The 16,766-nt window shown below is 38.0% G+C and overlaps 2 protein-coding genes across 5 annotated transcripts; both read right to left on the bottom strand.

Annotated features, from left to right (window-relative positions):
• Positions 1 to 833: 833 nt before the first annotated feature.
• Positions 834 to 5,482, bottom strand: rhoab (ras homolog gene family, member Ab). Its single transcript, XM_067395037.1, has 5 exons — positions 5,327 to 5,482; positions 2,932 to 3,089; positions 2,436 to 2,556; positions 2,183 to 2,313; positions 834 to 1,885 (listed from the first exon to the last, which is right to left on the bottom strand). Exons 2-5 carry the CDS (start codon positions 3,085 to 3,087, stop codon positions 1,712 to 1,714), a joined length of 582 nt encoding a protein of 193 aa, XP_067251138.1. The 5' UTR covers positions 3,088 to 3,089; positions 5,327 to 5,482; the 3' UTR covers positions 834 to 1,711.
• A 1,488-nt stretch (positions 5,483 to 6,970) lies between these two features.
• tmem115 (transmembrane protein 115) lies at positions 6,971 to 11,752 on the bottom strand. Of its 4 annotated transcripts, XM_067393874.1 has the most exons (4): positions 11,429 to 11,752; positions 11,300 to 11,349; positions 9,918 to 10,949; positions 6,971 to 8,623 (listed from the first exon to the last, which is right to left on the bottom strand). In XM_067393874.1, the coding sequence occupies exons 3-4, from the start codon at positions 10,772 to 10,774 to the stop codon at positions 8,395 to 8,397; spliced, it is 1,086 nt and encodes a 361-aa protein (XP_067249975.1). In that variant the 5' UTR covers positions 10,775 to 10,949; positions 11,300 to 11,349; positions 11,429 to 11,752; the 3' UTR covers positions 6,971 to 8,394. The 4 variants fall into 4 exon arrangements, with proteins under 4 accessions (XP_067249975.1, XP_067249973.1, XP_067249976.1 ...); XM_067393872.1 differs by having other exon boundaries at positions 11,300 to 11,752; XM_067393875.1 differs by lacking the exon at positions 11,300 to 11,349.
• Between the last annotated feature and the right edge of the window lie 5,014 nt (positions 11,753 to 16,766).

Here is a 16,766-nt window from a genome sequence, read left to right as displayed (position 1 = left end):
TATACAGGGTGCGATTTGTGAAAAAAACAGAGGGGGGGATGTTTTGAAAAGTTTTTTTTTGTTTTGTTTTTGAAAATTTGTTAAAAACCACAGTGGAGCTATATACTATTTTTGGCAGCTGTTACAGAAACATCTTCTGATTTAACCTTGAGATTTGAAGTATTAGATAGCTTAGATATTTGCACCACTATCTACAATGACACTAATAATTCTTAATTTCTAATATAAATGCAAAATCAATCGGTAGTTATAAAATAACGAGACACAAACCTTTACATTCAAGCGCGTTTGGTCCCAGTATATGTATAAAAAAAAACAGTCATAGATTATCCAGGTAACCACACAGTATTAAGAACCAATGGTTCACATACTTGCGAACCATTGGTTCAAAAGTACCATTGGTGCAAAAGTATGTGTAATAAATTCAGCTTTTTTTCCCCTTGTCAACTATATATGAACATCTTTTATGTAAAATCTTATTAAGACAGTACTATGTAAAAAATAATGCATTTTGCATGATCTCTCTTATTTTGTTAAAAATATTCACATTTTCAGATTGTGCAAATGGTTCACTTTTTCTTGCAACTGCATATGTATGTATATACACACATTTACTCATTTAGCAGATGCTTTTGTCCAAAACGACTTTCAAATTAAATATATATACACACATACACACACTATAAATATTTGTGATAGCAAATTCTTTGTCATATTTCTAATAACTATCACAGTTTGCTGTGGGAGAAAGCTCGCATAGCACATTTTAGCAGAAATACATAGGCAGTCGGGGTGCATAAAGTCCATTGATGACTGTGGTGAATATATGATTTTATTGTAAGGGTAAAAGTAGCGTGAACTTTCTTCAAAATGTCTACACTTCTCAAACGGCAGGTTTGGAATGAGTAAATAACAGCAGTATTTTTTCGCTGTAAACTACTCCTTACAAAAAGACAAATAAAATGTTTTTTTCCTGTATCATTTACATTCTGCTAGTTTCCGAAGGTTTAGACATGAATTGTTAATCATTTCCTACAAGCATACACACACAAAAACACAGAGTTGCTCCTTATAGAACATCTTTTATTACACAAGATTACCAAGTCTAGTTTACAAATATGTTTTCCAGTCCTGAATGTGTGTACATATAAATACACACATGCTCATATGTACAGGTATGTATACATATCCCCCCCCCCAGCCCCATGCCCTTTTTTGCTTTAAAACTAGTTTGTACTTTTGTTCTAAAATCCCAATCTTGCCCTGATCTAAAGAAAAACCTTAAAATAATTCATACATACAGAAACAATCAAGTTCAGCCCTGTTTCATGTTGCAGAAAAAAGCCCAGCATATGGGGGATGGGCTGAAGTATTGATTGGCAGCTCACAGGATCACTCATTTCCAATCAGCCCAAAGAGTCACATGACAGCATTTGGCAGATGGGCAAGCTTAAATGATACCACAAATTCAGGTAAAGCATCAAAAAAAAGTCCCATTTCTCCAAGTTCTCTTAAATACTGATAAACATCTCCATGACTAAAAATATATGACCAAAAGGGAGGAAAAAACAGACAAAAAGCTTTTTTTCTGGGATCTTTCCCAAAAGCATTTGGCGCATGTGAGGGGGGTGTATGACTGTAAATAGAAGTGTGCCCCTCACACACATTCTTTTTGAGCCCCAGTTGAGGCATAGAGTCCAATGGCGAGTATTCACAGCAGACTGCATTTGTTGCTCTTCTTTCCCCTGCGTGCCTGCAGCGCCGCTCTAGTGGCCATTTCAAACACCTCCCGAACTCCATCTTTTGTTTTGGCTGAACACTCCATATAACCAAATGCTCCGATTCGATTAGCCATGTCTCTCCCTTCCTCTGCCTTAACAGGCTCCTATTGGACAGTCAACACAAAATTCTGTCAGTACAAAATATCTGTGCATTGATTTTCTCTATGCCAATAGTAAAAATTACCAAATACTGTATTTGTTTCTATATTCAATCAGGCAAAGCTAACTAATTAATGTCATTGAATGAGTGTACATTTATGCTAAAGTGGCAAGCTTCAAATTTTTTGCAGTTTGGATTGAATTAAGAAATTACATGCCTTAACACCCATTTGAAAAGTAATAATAAGCGTTTTTTTTTCTTTTTTTTTCTTTCTAAGCAAACACTCCGTATTTGTGTTTACCTGCTTCATCTTGGTCAGCTCCCTGCGTGTGTGTTCATCATTCCGTAGGTCCTTTTTGTTGCCTACAAGGATGATGGGAACGTTTGGACAAAAGTGTTTCACCTCAGGTGTCCACTTCTCTGGAATATTCTCTATAGAGGACAAAAATCAATGGTCAGTTTTATCCAAAAATGAGAAAGACAGTGTAATTTCAGCATGCACATATGGGAAAGGAACACAAAGATATACCAAAAAAACAAAGGAGTATCCTTACCTAAACTGTCAGGACTGTCAATAGAGAAGCACATGAGAATGACATCTGTGTCTGGGTACGAAAGAGGCCGGAGCCTATCATAGTCCTCCTGTCCTGCAGTATCCCACAGAGCAAGTTCCACCTATCGGGTAAAGAGACACACTGAGCTCAAGCACACATTCTGAACATCCCAAACCATTAAAATTGACTTGCACTGCAAAAAAGGACAGATGGAGAGGCCTTCAGCATGTCAAGCTAAATAAGGAAAGTGAATCAGGTCAATATTTTCACATTAAAGCCGCATCTAAGACCTTGAACTGACAGGCAAAGACTTATTAGCTTTTTAAACTGGGTTTTGGGGTTTACATGCACATAAAGGAGTCAAACTTTAATTCCATCTTCATTTAACAATCCATCGTTTCATTAATCCGCATAAAATAACCTTAGTAATTGGTGTGATTTGATACATAATTACATAAAACAGCAGAAGACAATTTTGAAGAAGCATTTTGCTCACCTGTTTGCTGTCAACCTCGATGTCGGCGACATAGTTCTCAAACACCGTGGGTACGTAGACTTCAGGAAACTGGTCTTTACTGAACACAATAAGCAAACAGGTTTTACCGCACGCTCCATCTCCTACAATCACCAGCTTCTTGCGAATCGCTGCCATTCCTACAAAAGACACACATATACACAGTTAAACATTGCAGCATTACACTCCCAGTCATCTTTTTAGCATCTCCATAGCTATTAATGTTGGGATACTTCATTTTCAATGTCACTTCCTGCAAAATACAAATCTCTAATATAAACAGTGCCCCTTTGTGGAAGTCGTCCACTATTATTAAGTCCTGTAAATACACACCAACACACCCCAAGCCCAGTAATCAAAGCCACACAGGGTTCAGAGCCTTCAGAGTCCTCAGTTGACTCATCACAGCCAACGGTGACATCCAAAAAGCCTTCAACAGAGTCATTTCAACATGACCACACCAGAACCAACTCATCCGATCGCATCAACGTGACGTGTCACTTCATTTTCTGATCCAGAACAGTCGTTTAAATAGAGGCAGATCTGGAAGTGTCTGTTAACTGGGCCAGATGTCTTTGAAGTGCAAGCTGCACCCCAGTGGCCAAGATAAAGCTGGCAGCTACAGAACAGAGCCCACATTATTGATGAACAGGCCCGTGGCGATGAGAGAAGCTCAGATGGACAGTAGATTAAACACTGACACACACACAGTGCAGCAAAGCTGAGATCAAAGTCTAAAAAAACAGCAGACGAGACAAAGCCTTGCGCACTAAAGATCAACCATCGGTTCTATCTTCCATATGGCCCACTATATAAAAATGTATTGCCTATTGATGTGGGAGATTCTCTCTCTTAACTTCAACATGTCTACTTAAATGGAGACATGATATTAATAATATATATTAATATGAGATGCTGTGCAGCCCAAGGGCCTGGATAACAGGCAAGGTAACTCAAGACCTGAAGATGAATCTGATGTTTATCAGCACCTCCTTTATCTGATATTCTTATATCCTCATGGAAGTCAAACTTCATTGGATTGCATGGGGCCACATGGCTTCTGGGACCTCCTGGTAACTACATGGCAACACTGAGATTTGTAAATTATTCAAAGTGATATAGTTTAGTCTGGATGGCACCTGTTGGCTCAATGAACCTTCATTCATGAAACAAGGAGAAGTAGTGTCTGTGTAAAAAGTCTGTAATATCACTCAAAAATGTAAATTAGCATAGATTTATGAAACATTTACACTGACTGGACATTGTAAGTAAGGCCTGATGGGAGTTTCAAAGCACTGTATTTGATTAAAGACACATTAATAGGTACGTTACTCACAATAACTTGGTCACTGGGAAAAATGTCATGCATTAAAATAAAGGATTGTGCTACTGTATCATAACTAACTGGAAAAAAAGTTAAGCTTGGGTCAATGCGTTTGACTGCCTATACTTTTGTTTCCAACTTAAAAAAAATGTTGTTTGTATGACATATTTTAGATAATCATCTCACTTGAACATCTAACTACTGTTTAACACTACACTTCATGAAGACATTACAGTTTTCTAGACTGGACTAAAGCAAATGATGGGAAATTACCTTAGTAAAAAAAGAGATAGCCTAAAGTCCTTTGTACTACCAAATAAAACAATACCAAAGATAATCCCAGAGAAACTCATACATCTCAAATGAACAATAAACAGGAAAGTAAAAATCACCCAGGTTAATGAAACATACACCAATCAGATTATAATTTCAAATATTTGCATAAATTACAGTTTATAAATCATGTGCTTATTTTAAATTACTAATATATATATATATATATATATATATATATATATATATATATATATATATATATATATATATATATATATATATATATAAAACCACTGAAGAACAATGGTTCAATGGACGGTTAAAGATAAATAAAATCATTAATCCTCTAGTTACGTCTAAATCTGAGATTATGCGCATGTCTGGGTCGAGCTTAGCTCTCTGCTTTAAAAAAACAAAGACAAACAGCTTCTACCACATATATAACTGTTAGCGGTAATACAGATGAAATCTACGACCTAACACTTGTGTGTAAACTTCACCGCTTTCTTCAAACATTTTAAAGCTAATTTACATGTCTAAATACATAGACAAAGCTTTAAACGGTTTTTAAAAATCTAGACGCTGAGGGTGAGCTGCTACTCCCGGCCGGCGGCTGCTTGCGGAAGCGGTGAATGGTCAGTCGCTAAGATCTTACCTTTCCACGATATCAAAAAAGTAGTTTTAAAACAACGATTCAGAGTCGAATTAGGCTTATAAAGTTTATAATAGGTGTATAAACACGAAGTAAGTAAAGTAGTGAAAGTAAAGTAGTCTTACCTGCAGTTTAGATGGCTAGCCGTTTTGTTTAATTCCAACGGTGGAGCTCCGTCGCCTCTTCTGTCCGATACAATAAACCGTTGGCGTGCACGCGCAGAGCGCGGGCATTCAGAAGGGGGAAGGGATGACGTGCACGAGCTCGAGCCACGCCTGCGCGAGCACGTTGAAGAGAGTTTATTTGGCGGCGGATGAATGAGTCATTATGAGAAACGGACCACCCTAACCACTATAACAAGGCAGTTTTGTGTTATATATGAAGTTAAAAACTAAAAAAAAGCGTGTCGTTCATGCAACAAAAATGACTATAATAATCTAACCAACATACAACTTTTTTCCAGCTTAAAACAACCCCTACCACATAAGCATACCTTTGAATAAAGTTTCTTTGGAAAGCTATAAATCAAAATGTATCACGTAAAAGGAAATAACCAGCACCGAATATTATGTTTAACAGTTTTGTTTTTTGGAAGCGGTTTTCGATTTTTTTTAACGTGTAGAAACAGAAGGCAATCACATTTAACAGGACATCCTTCAGGGTGGATGAGCTTGTTTGAGTGGATGAAGGGAGACGATGGTGCATGTTTGTTGCGCCATCTATCGGCGACTGTACCACGTTACACTGCCGTTAGTCCACAAACAAACCCTCCTGTTTTAGTATTTAAGCCACATTTAAGAAAAATCTGTCATTATTTATACACCATCATGTTGTTCCAAACCGGTATGACTGAATTTCTTCTGTGGAACACACAAAAAAGACTACAAGCAGAATGAATTCTTCAGTCACCATCCACTTTTATTGCATCTTTGTTCCAAATAATGACAGTGAATGGTGACCGGTGGAGGGCGCTATATTGTGGCTAGTTCCACTTCTTATCCCAGCTTTAATTGTTGTAAAACACAGTAAGCCTCATGCACAGCCTTTGTTAATTGCAAATATTTTAGGAATTGTTGGACATGCAAAGAAATCATCTCTGATCAAGGCCTAAACGTGTTGTAATCAGTGCTGTCAAATCGATTAATCGCATCTAACATAAAAGTTTGTTTACATAATATGTGTGTGTATAAATATAAATGTGTACATGTATGTATATATAAACTTTTATTCAGCAAAGATACATTAAATTGATCAAAAATGTTTTCTAAAATATTAAATAGCACAACTGTATTCAGCACTGATAATAAATGTTTCTTGAGCATTGATCATGTGACACCTAAATCTGGAATGATGCTGAAAATCAAACTTTGCATCACAGAATTAGATATGTATTAAATAGAAAACCTTTTTTTTTTTAAATTGTAATAACATTTCATAATATTACTGTTTTGTACTGTATTTTTGATCAACTAAATGCAGCATTGTTGAGCATCTTTCAAAAGCATTTTAAAAATCTTACTGACTCCAGTGTTAATGTACATATGCATACGTATATGTAGGAGTGTGTGGGTGTATGTACAGTCAAACCAAAAATTATTCAGATATTTTTGATATATTTTTACTAGTGGGTGCAGGATACTATAGTTAATTTATAGTTCATAGTTACGATAGCAAAATAAAGTAAACTGACATATTATACCCAACAATTCATCATACAGTGGACTATCAGTAAAATTGATTAAAAAAAAAATTATTCAGACACTTTGACCTGACCATGTTTTGCTTAAGTGTTATCTGACATAATTATTTTTTTCTGATACAATTTAACTCTGAGATCTTGTCATATTTTATTACCATTTTTTTAAACTATAGTGAATAAACTGTATTAATGAATGAAAAAGGTGTCGCAATAAATTGTGGTTTGACTGTATATATTGTATAAGAAAATATACAAATAACATAAGTAAAGAACTGATCATTTGTTTTGAATCAATAAGGTCCTCTGGTACAGGTGTGTTCTTCATTCAATCTTTATTACAGATGGAGAGAGATCAGAAAATTAGGCTGAAACCTGAATCAGAGAATGACACTGCCAGAGAAGCATCAAGGCTGATGCCTTGTAACCATGAGAAAACAGGTCAACAATTACTAGTAATAAAAACCCCAAAGAAAAAAAAAATATTAGTGAATTTCAGGAACCCTACCCAAAAATCATACATAACCAGCTTTCTCCAAAGAAATAGCTGAGCTATTTTGTCAGAATCTGCATTAAATGAAACTCAAGCCACATTGTGTAGACAATCTGTGTTTTATAAAAACAGGTCCATTATGTAAGCTCATAATTTAGAGTGAAACACTCTTATCAAAGCCAACACATATAGACAGATCATTAAAGTACAGTTGAGGAAAAGGGTACAACAGGGGACAGAATCAGATTCTGTATTGCTATCATCATTTCAAACTACTCTGAACAAAAATATCTTTGACATGACTGTATCCAACTCTCTCCTCTCTATGCCTCCACCTATCAAATCGCCATGACTGAAAACAGGATATCAAAGGGCCACATCCTGTGGGAGCAGAACCTTAAATTAGAGATCACATTCTTTGAAAAGTCCCAAAATTTGCAAACAATCTTCACTTTAAGCAATCCAGCTCTTGATGTTCCAGACATTCTAATGATGCTGTTACATCAGTAAGCAGCAAGAAGTCCCGTGGTCTGCTCAATAAATATCAGAAATATTGTCTTTTTCCTGATACAAGCCCAAAAAACACCCAACAAAAAGAGGCAACCCATAGACATTTTGTAGAGTCTGCCATACATTTAAAAAGAGAGTTTCAATTCCATCATCCACTAAAGCATTTATTCAGAAAAGATACACCCCAGAAACCTTACACAAGAGGCCAGAGGGAGAGAAGATATTCTTGTTTTAACAAAGCAGAAGTACTGGAGCACTGTAGTTGCTATGATTCAGGCTAGTCCAGGGCTTTTTGTACAGCTGAAAAACTGAGAGTGGATGTCTTTGTCATTTAGTTTACTTATTTGGGTAATGTATTCATTTAGTGGCAACTCCTTGTTTGTCTATGTAAAACGGTACCAAGATAGTGTGTGTGTCATTTCTCCAGTAGCATTTTTGTAAGGTTAAATTGAACTCTGCAGGACAAAAATAAGAATTGTGTGTGTCTGTGTTTGTTAGGAATGGGTTGGAGCATCTTCGAAACTTATGATGCTGGACTCCTGTTGTCCCGTAGGATTTTGTGTGGTGCTGGGTGCTGGTGGCAAAGTCTCTCGGCTTGAAAGGAGAGGAGTGTCTGTCCGCACCTCCTCATCTTCATCATCCTCCTCATCTTCCATGCTGGGCCAAGCCGACTGGTCTTCCACACGCTTTAGGCGCTCGTTCAGAGCTTTCAATGCCAATTGCCTATGGGAAAACATATGAAAATGAACTGATGCTGCTATCAGCCAGTGAAGGTGCAGTAAAAAAAGATACACCAAAACAAAGAACTTCAGACTGATCTACTTCAAATTGATTTACTTAATTGGCTCTAGAGATGCACAATACGTCAGAACTATATTGGTCACTGTCGAATAATTTATGAAATAAAGCTGAAATTAAACAAAATACAAATATTAAATGAAAATGTAAATTTAAACTCAAAGAAAATTAAAAATGTTACATTGGCAACTAACTAAAGTAATATAAGTTTAAGGTAAAGTACGAAAATTACTAAAACCGAAATAAAATTAAAGCAAAACATGAATATTAAAGGATTAGTTAACTTTAAAATGAAAATTTCCCCAAGCTTTACTCAACCTCAAGCCATCCTAGGTGTATATGACTCTTCTTTCTGATGAACACAATCTGAGTTATATTAATAAACATACTGACGCATCCAAGCTTTATAATGGCAGTGAATGGGACCAATGAGTATAAAGCTCAAGAAAGTGCATCTATCCATCATAAACGTACTCCTCGCGGCTCCAGGGGTTAATAAAGTCCTTCTGAAGTGAAGCAATCCGCTTGAGTAAGAAAAATATCCATATTTAACAAGTTATAAAGTTAAATATCTAGCTTCCATATTCAAACCGCCTTCCGTAACTTTCGTAAGTTGATTATGTAAGCGGTCTGGCGGAAGCTAGATATTTTACTTTGTAACATGTTAAATATGGATATTTTTCTTACACAAACACATCACTTCAGAAGGCCTTTATTAACCCCCTGGAGCCGTGAGGAGTACATTATGGATTATGGATGCACTTTCTTGAGCTTCGAACACGTTGGTCCTGTTCACTGCCATTATAAAGCTTGGATGCATCAGGATATTTATTAATGTAACTCCGATTGTGTTCATCTGAAAGAAGAAAGTCATATACACCTAGGATGGCTTGAGGGCGAGTAAAGCTTGGGAGAATTTTCATTTTAAAGTGAACTAACTCTTTTTTACAAATCACACACAAAATTGTTAAAAGACCCAACTCAAGATATTAATAAATACTATGACAGTATAAAATACTAAAATAACACTGAGCTCCGAATCAACATCCATTTTTCATACTGTACATTATAATGTTGTAATGCCTAAATTCATTTGTAACATTTAAAATGATTGACGTTTTTAATTTATTTGGAAGAAACAGCACATACATTTAATATCAGGCACAACATGAAAATAAATATGGGCTTTTTGGTATCGGTCGGAATGAAATAAACATACCTCCGCCTTTCTGCATCTTGAGGGTCTGTGCCTGGCAGGCTGATGGTGATAGAGGACGGAGCCCCAACATCGTAGCGCTTAACCATTTTACGACAAACTTTCATCTTCACAAGGGCGGCGTGCACAAGCCCGGCTGCGAACCCAACAGCCGGCTGGAGTGCCTCTGGGAAGAAAGAGGCGAAGGCAAAGTGGTCCGACATGTCTCCACGCCCCCTAGGGTGCCTCTGGTAGAAGCGCAGGTAAACCCACCCGGACAGAGCGCCGTACCCACACCCTGCTAGTGAAGCTGAAGTGTCCAGCAGCCCCGCTAGCCGCAGTACGGCTATTGCGAGCAGAGCTAGTGCCGGGGCAGCTTTCAAGCGTACTTGAGGAACTCGAAGCACTGTGGTGTCACCCGCAGTCTGCTTCAGCGCAACAAGAACACCCCCAAGAAAAGCGGGTGCGCCGTACACCCGCACGGCAAACAGGTAGTCCAGGTCAAAGGTCGCAGCGTAGGTGAGAAGGTAGGAGAGTCCAGATAGGAGGCCGGCTGCTACATTTACCACAGCAAAGAAAATCAGCAGCTCCAGCGCTCCCCATAATGGTTCCAAAAGCCGCCCGGCAACCATCACGGTAGCAATGTTTGCCGCCACACCAAAAACATGCTGCTCCACCACCGCATGGGTCAGAAGCGTCCAAATCCAGAAGTTGGGTGGAAAAAGGAAGCCAGGTGTGACACCAAGCAGGTAAGTGGTGTTAGCAGCCCAGGAGAGCAGGTACAACAGGATTACTGTGGCACATATGGATTTGACCACCACGCTCGTGCTCGCGAGAGCACTCAGAAAGTGCTGCCGTGCCACTGGCAGGTAACGGTTCATCCTGATGGATTCAAGTCCTCAGTTGCAAACGCTCCAGAAATGGTGACCCTAAGAAATCAGCAGCTTGTGTCAAACATGAGGAACACAACCAGGAGCTGGAACCCAGACATCAACATGCATGGAGTGTGACCTCATCAACAGAGGTTCTGCAACATATGAAACTCTGGGATGGTGCCTTTGATGAAGATAGAGGAGAGAAAATGACTATTACCTCACACTGGTCTTACAGGTGGTTGCAACACTTGTGGTGAGATAAGTAGACCTTAACCTCCCTCAAAAGAACTCTTGTTTTAGATAATAATGTTTCCTAGTAAATACAACACATAATCTGATCTGTCAATTGCGTATACAAAATACTTTACAATACTACAGCTTTATTCAAGGTAAATGTTGCTAAGTAAGTAGTTGACCTTACTGGCAAAACATTATTATGACTATCTACATGCTCAGGTTTTCCTGTTTCGGATTCTTAACATATAATTCATCACTTATGCGTTTCTATCAGAGTAAGTACTCTAACGTTACCTGCTTATCAGCACCGTCTGCTAACACTCCATAAACCTCACCTCCTCGGTCTGTTTTAACAAATTTTTCATGTCAGTTTGACAGTCTCATGTCTTATAAAAGTCTTTTGGTTTTAGTTCAGGCACTTGCCGTTTGTTTTACGAGTAAAACACGCGAAAAAGGACGAGCTTTGAGCAGCTTTCTCTCCGGTGGCATGTCCTCTCAGACCGGCCTGGAGTCGCAGTTCAGTCCGTGGATTTCCTCTCACAGCAGGCCTTCAGGTAACAGGTTTGAAGCCAGAAAGCGTGAATCCGAAACAAATGTCCAGGGCTTCTCTTTTTAATATCCTCACATCGACATTTCCCTTGAATTAAGCTTGTTTTGTTGTTTGAGAGTGTGGCGTTTCCAGCTAACAGCCACAAAGCGCAAACATCAGATTTGCAAACGTCACCGTCCAGCGTTGCGACTGGGCGTGTCGTTTACGCTGCCGTTTAGCGAAGAACGCTGGGAAATGTAGTCCTCCCCCCCCAACCACCCTTGAACGCTAAACAAGTCGTGTTTTTCTTTTTAGCGGCTGTTTTTATATATTCATTCAAACTAACATGTAGTTATTTTGTATATTTATTAGTATTATTTAATTACTAATAATAAAGAAAAATCAAATAGTGACTAGTAGGCTAGCTAGATACAAATATGTATTGCTTTGCTGGTAACTATTGCTCAAAGTAGCAACCCCCTGCCATAGGGAATTTTGCGTGAGGGCAAACGCAAATTTCCCATCGTGTTAAAGGTACTAAAGAGGATGTTTTGTTTTATACGTTTTTGCAATATTACTTGAAACTGTCTTTACTAACTGATAAAAGACTATTTATTAGGTGCACTGAAAGGAATAATATTAATATACATCATCTGTGCACGAGGTAGGGCCTTAAAAACATCAGCCAATCGTTTAAGCGATCATCGCGCAAGCGATTGGCCCTCTGGCTTGTCAATCACTGCCATTACGTTGCTTGTGAGAGAGGAGCGCGGCTGCGCGCTCCAGTAACTTTCCACAGTCCACAGGTGCTGCATGCAATGTTTTTTGTCCGGAGACAGGAGTAACAACTGCAGATTATGAGTTACCTGTGGTGAGTCCGTCATAATGAATCCACTAACACAACACAGCGAATGCCGGTGGTAAACACTCGTGTTCCAATACTTGTGCACGAGTTTTGGGAGGCGTTCCCACGAAAGTGGGGGGGTTGTTCTTACGCATGCGCTCATTTCAAAAACTCAGTAACAGTCTTTGGTTTCTAAGTCGACGAAGATATCCTCTTTAGCACCTTTAAAGTTGGTCACGCGGATTTGTTGACCAACAGAAAGTTGGTTGATTTGAAAGTGACTTAAAGGATTAGTTCACTTTTAAATAAAATGTTCCTGATAATTTACTCACCCCATGTCATACAAGATGTCCAATGTCCTTCTTTCTTCAGTTGAAAAGAAATTAAAGTTTTTCATTCCAGGATTTTTCTCCATATAGTGGACTTCAATGGAGCCCAAACGGTTGAAGGTCAAAATTACAGTTTCAGTGCAGCTTCAAAGCGTTCTACACGATCCCAGACGAGGAATAAGGGTCTTATCTAGAGAAACCATCACTCATTTTCTAATTTTTTTTTTTTTTACAATTTTATACATTTTAACAATAAACGCTCATGTTGAACTAGCTCTCTTCTTCTTCTCAATTAGAATTCCGGCATAACAATAGCCTATTGAATGAACAAGTACAAGTAACTAAATGCTATAGTCACTATTGGAGTAAGCATTAGTCTCTAATATATATTTAATACTGAAATTGAAAAATATAGCCTACTAATTAGGGATTAAATAAAAATAAAAATACTAGTTAGTTTGTTTTAAGTAATAAGTGGCAAATACCTGTCAAGTGACATGACAATGCTAATGCATTGTCCTACCTAGTCCACTAGATGGCAGACAAAATTAATCCCACACTGACTAGTATGAAGCTTCTAAGGCCCATTCTAGTTGTGATACTTGAGTGATGATGACAAATATCTTGCATTCCATCAGAGTCTGAAAAGGTTATGCAGATATACAGAGGGTGCAACCTCAGTTGTGTAGAGCACCATGTACTCGACTGTTCATTCAGCTGTTCTCCTTTGTACATCTGGAGTCTTGCATACGCGCTGAGATGCTGACAGGTATTGTTGCACATCTTGTGCCTTTACAGATAGGCAGAGCAGACAGTGATACTGAAGCCAGAAAGGATAAAATGTTCTCACCCTCTCACACACAAAACAATTCTTGACGTCTACAAATATTTAGCTCTCATAAATTCAATATGGTTTTAATTTTGATGGTTTATGTCCATTCATCTATATCCTAGCAGTACACACGTACATTTATGTATCATGGCAAAGGGTTTATACTGAACTAATGATGTTTTCTATGCCCAAACCCTAAATCATTCAGCATTTTTACATTTTCATTAAGACAATTTACTATGTTTGTGGGGAACATCTGGTCCCAAAGATGTTTAACTGTCATCTGGACCTCACTCACAATGTATGCAAAACCTGAATGCACACTAAGTTAGTGATATTTTCTATTTCCAAAACTAACCCATAACAGAAACCTTTATTTAGACTTTCATTATGCCATTTTTTACTCAATTTTCCTTATGGAGACCACTGGGTTCTGCCCATCCCCCCTAAACACACGCACACCGAATACTAAACAGGACCTTTCCACAAATTCAATATGCCACATTTATAGGAAAAGGGAAGTCATGACCCACTGATAGCACTCTTTAATTTTTATTGCATTATGAAGGAGCTCTGTCTCCTTTCTCCCTTGCCTCCAGTGACACATTTATCCTACACACCGAATCAACACCTGATGAACACATTTGGTTAGGAGACACAAATACGTGTGGTGCATTTCAATGTGAGAGAAAGAGGCAAGGAGAAAAGAGAAAGATAATAGGGGGAGGGAAATAAGATCATTGTCGCTAAAAACTGATGTCTGTCCTTCAGTATACACTCACACCATGCAAACGCAAACACATGAAAACACAATCACACTATCTGTCCTCTCCAGTTCTGTCAGTTTGTCATCCTGCTTTCAAGATCCTGTCATCTTTTCATCTTTCATTCAGCATTCATCACACTACTCATCTGTTGTCTTCTTGTTATCACTCTTGTTAGCTGTTGTCAATTTTCTGTACTTTGCTCCTTCCTTTTAACCATTTCTATTAACAACATTCTTCAAAAATCATCTTTTGCGCTCCGCAGAAAAATAAAAGTCATATAACATGTAAATGTAAATGATGACAGAATGTTAATTTTTGAGTGAACTATCCCTTTGATTTCTTCTTACAGTGTGAAATTGAATCTGTGTCACTGATATCATGTGATGTGCAGTAGATATGAACAGTAATGTGGGCTTGTGTCTTTTTTTTTTTTTTTTTTTTTGATGGCACTAGACCAGACAAGACCAGGCATTCCCAATTAAAGCCTCTGGTCTGCTGCCATACTTATTCACAGTCACGGTTCATGGCATGTGATCATAAATTGACTGTGAGAAAGAGAGAGCAGACACAACCTCACTATTTAAATGGTCAGACAGTGAAAAACAGTGTGATCAAAGCAAATCCAGACAGAGCTGCAGATACCTGGGAAAGGTTTTATCACTAAAATGATACACAGTATGTTTGATAAATTGACAAATAATGATTACAGGGACTGCTATTTGATAGCAGGACAATATGTCTGTCTGCTGCAAGATTAGGGACAGATCTGATTTGGGTTTGTGATTACATCACTAAACTGGGATAGTTCTGGGATAATTCTGTCATTTGCACACCCTCATGTTGTTCCTAATCCATGTCAAGCAAAGATGCTTGAGCTTTCGTTTATCACAACTGATGTGTGAGTTGATGAATGTTTATATGTGAATAAAGCCTACGTTAAATTTGTCCAGTGTATAAAGCAATTGTGTCTCTTCAGAAAATTTGGACTGAATCACTCATTTCATATGGATTAGTCCTATTTATGATTTTTTTGTCAAAGTAGCTGTGAATAAAGATACAGAAATCGCTCAGATTTCATTAAAAATATCTTCATTTGTGTTCCCAAGATGAACGGAAGTCACAGGTTTGGAACGACATGAGGGTGAGAATGATGGCAGAATTTTCATTTTTGAGTGAACTAACCCTTTAAAGGATTAGTCCACTTTTAAATAAACTTTCCTGATAATTTACTCACCCCCATGTCATCCAAGATGTTCATGTCTTTCTTTCTTCAGTCGAAACGAAATTAAAGTTTTTGATGAAAACATTCCAGGATTTTTTTCCATATAGTGGACTTCAATGAGCACCAAACAGTTGAAGGTCAAAATTAGTTTCATTGCAGCTTCAAATTGTTCAACACGATCCCAGATGAGAAATAAGGGTCTTATCTAGTGAAAACATCGCTCATTTTCTGAAAAAAAGAAAGAAAAGAAAATGATATAAGTTTTAACCATAGATGCACATCTTGAACTAGCTCTCTTCTTCTTCTCTATTAGAATTCCAGCAGTGTACACACTGCTAAGTGTATTACTGCCCTCCACAGGTCAAAGTTTGAACTAATTGTTATATACTACTGAACTAGCATATTGCATATAAAAATTAGTTCAAAACGTTGACCTGCAGAGGGCAGTAATACGCTTAGCAGTGTCTACACTGTTGGAATTCAAACAGAGAAGAAGATGAGAGCTAGTTCAAGATGAGCATTTATGGATAAAACTTATATAATTTTCAATTTTTTTCAGAAAATGAGCGATGGTTTCTCTGGATAAGACCCTTAATTCTCATCTGGGATTGTGTAGAACAATTTGAAGCTGCAATGAAACTAATTTTGACCTTCAACTGTTTGGTGCCCATTGAAGTCCACTATAAGGAGAATAATCCTGGAATGTTTTCATCAAAAACTTTCATTTCTTTTCGACTGAAGAAAGAAAGACATGGACATCTAGGATGACATGAGGGTGAGTAAATTATCAGGAAAAGTTTATTTAAAAGTGGACTAATCCTTTAAGACAGCTTCCCACTGTCTCCGAGTTATTGTTGCAGGCCCCGGCTCAGGAGACCTGGCTGACAGATTAAAAGCACAATTTGTAATTTTTCGCCTCTAGAGGTCGCTTATTCAAAACAAAGGCATAGCTTGATGATGCTGAGTTTGTGCGCGGAATCATGGGAGATGTTGTCTTCACCTCACAGCAGGTAGAAAAGAATCCAACGGGACTCGGGAAGAAATCATGTTCATGGATGAGATTATTAACGTTACTGTAGTATAGGCAGAGCAGGACGAGTGCTGTAGGAGCTGGAGCGATTGCTAATGAGAGACAAGTGCTACACAGCTCGACAGCAGAGGAACTTTTATTATGCCGCAGTCCCCGCTTCCACGCTGTTTTATTGGATACATTTGTGTGCGTTGAAAATGATGTGCGT

Source organism: Chanodichthys erythropterus, chromosome 9 (assembly GCF_024489055.1).
Source record: "Chanodichthys erythropterus isolate Z2021 chromosome 9, ASM2448905v1, whole genome shotgun sequence".
Lineage (NCBI taxonomy): Eukaryota > Metazoa > Chordata > Actinopteri > Cypriniformes > Xenocyprididae > Chanodichthys > Chanodichthys erythropterus.
The sequence above is the reverse complement of the archived record's forward strand: the minus strand, read 5'-3'. Positions and strand labels throughout refer to the sequence as shown.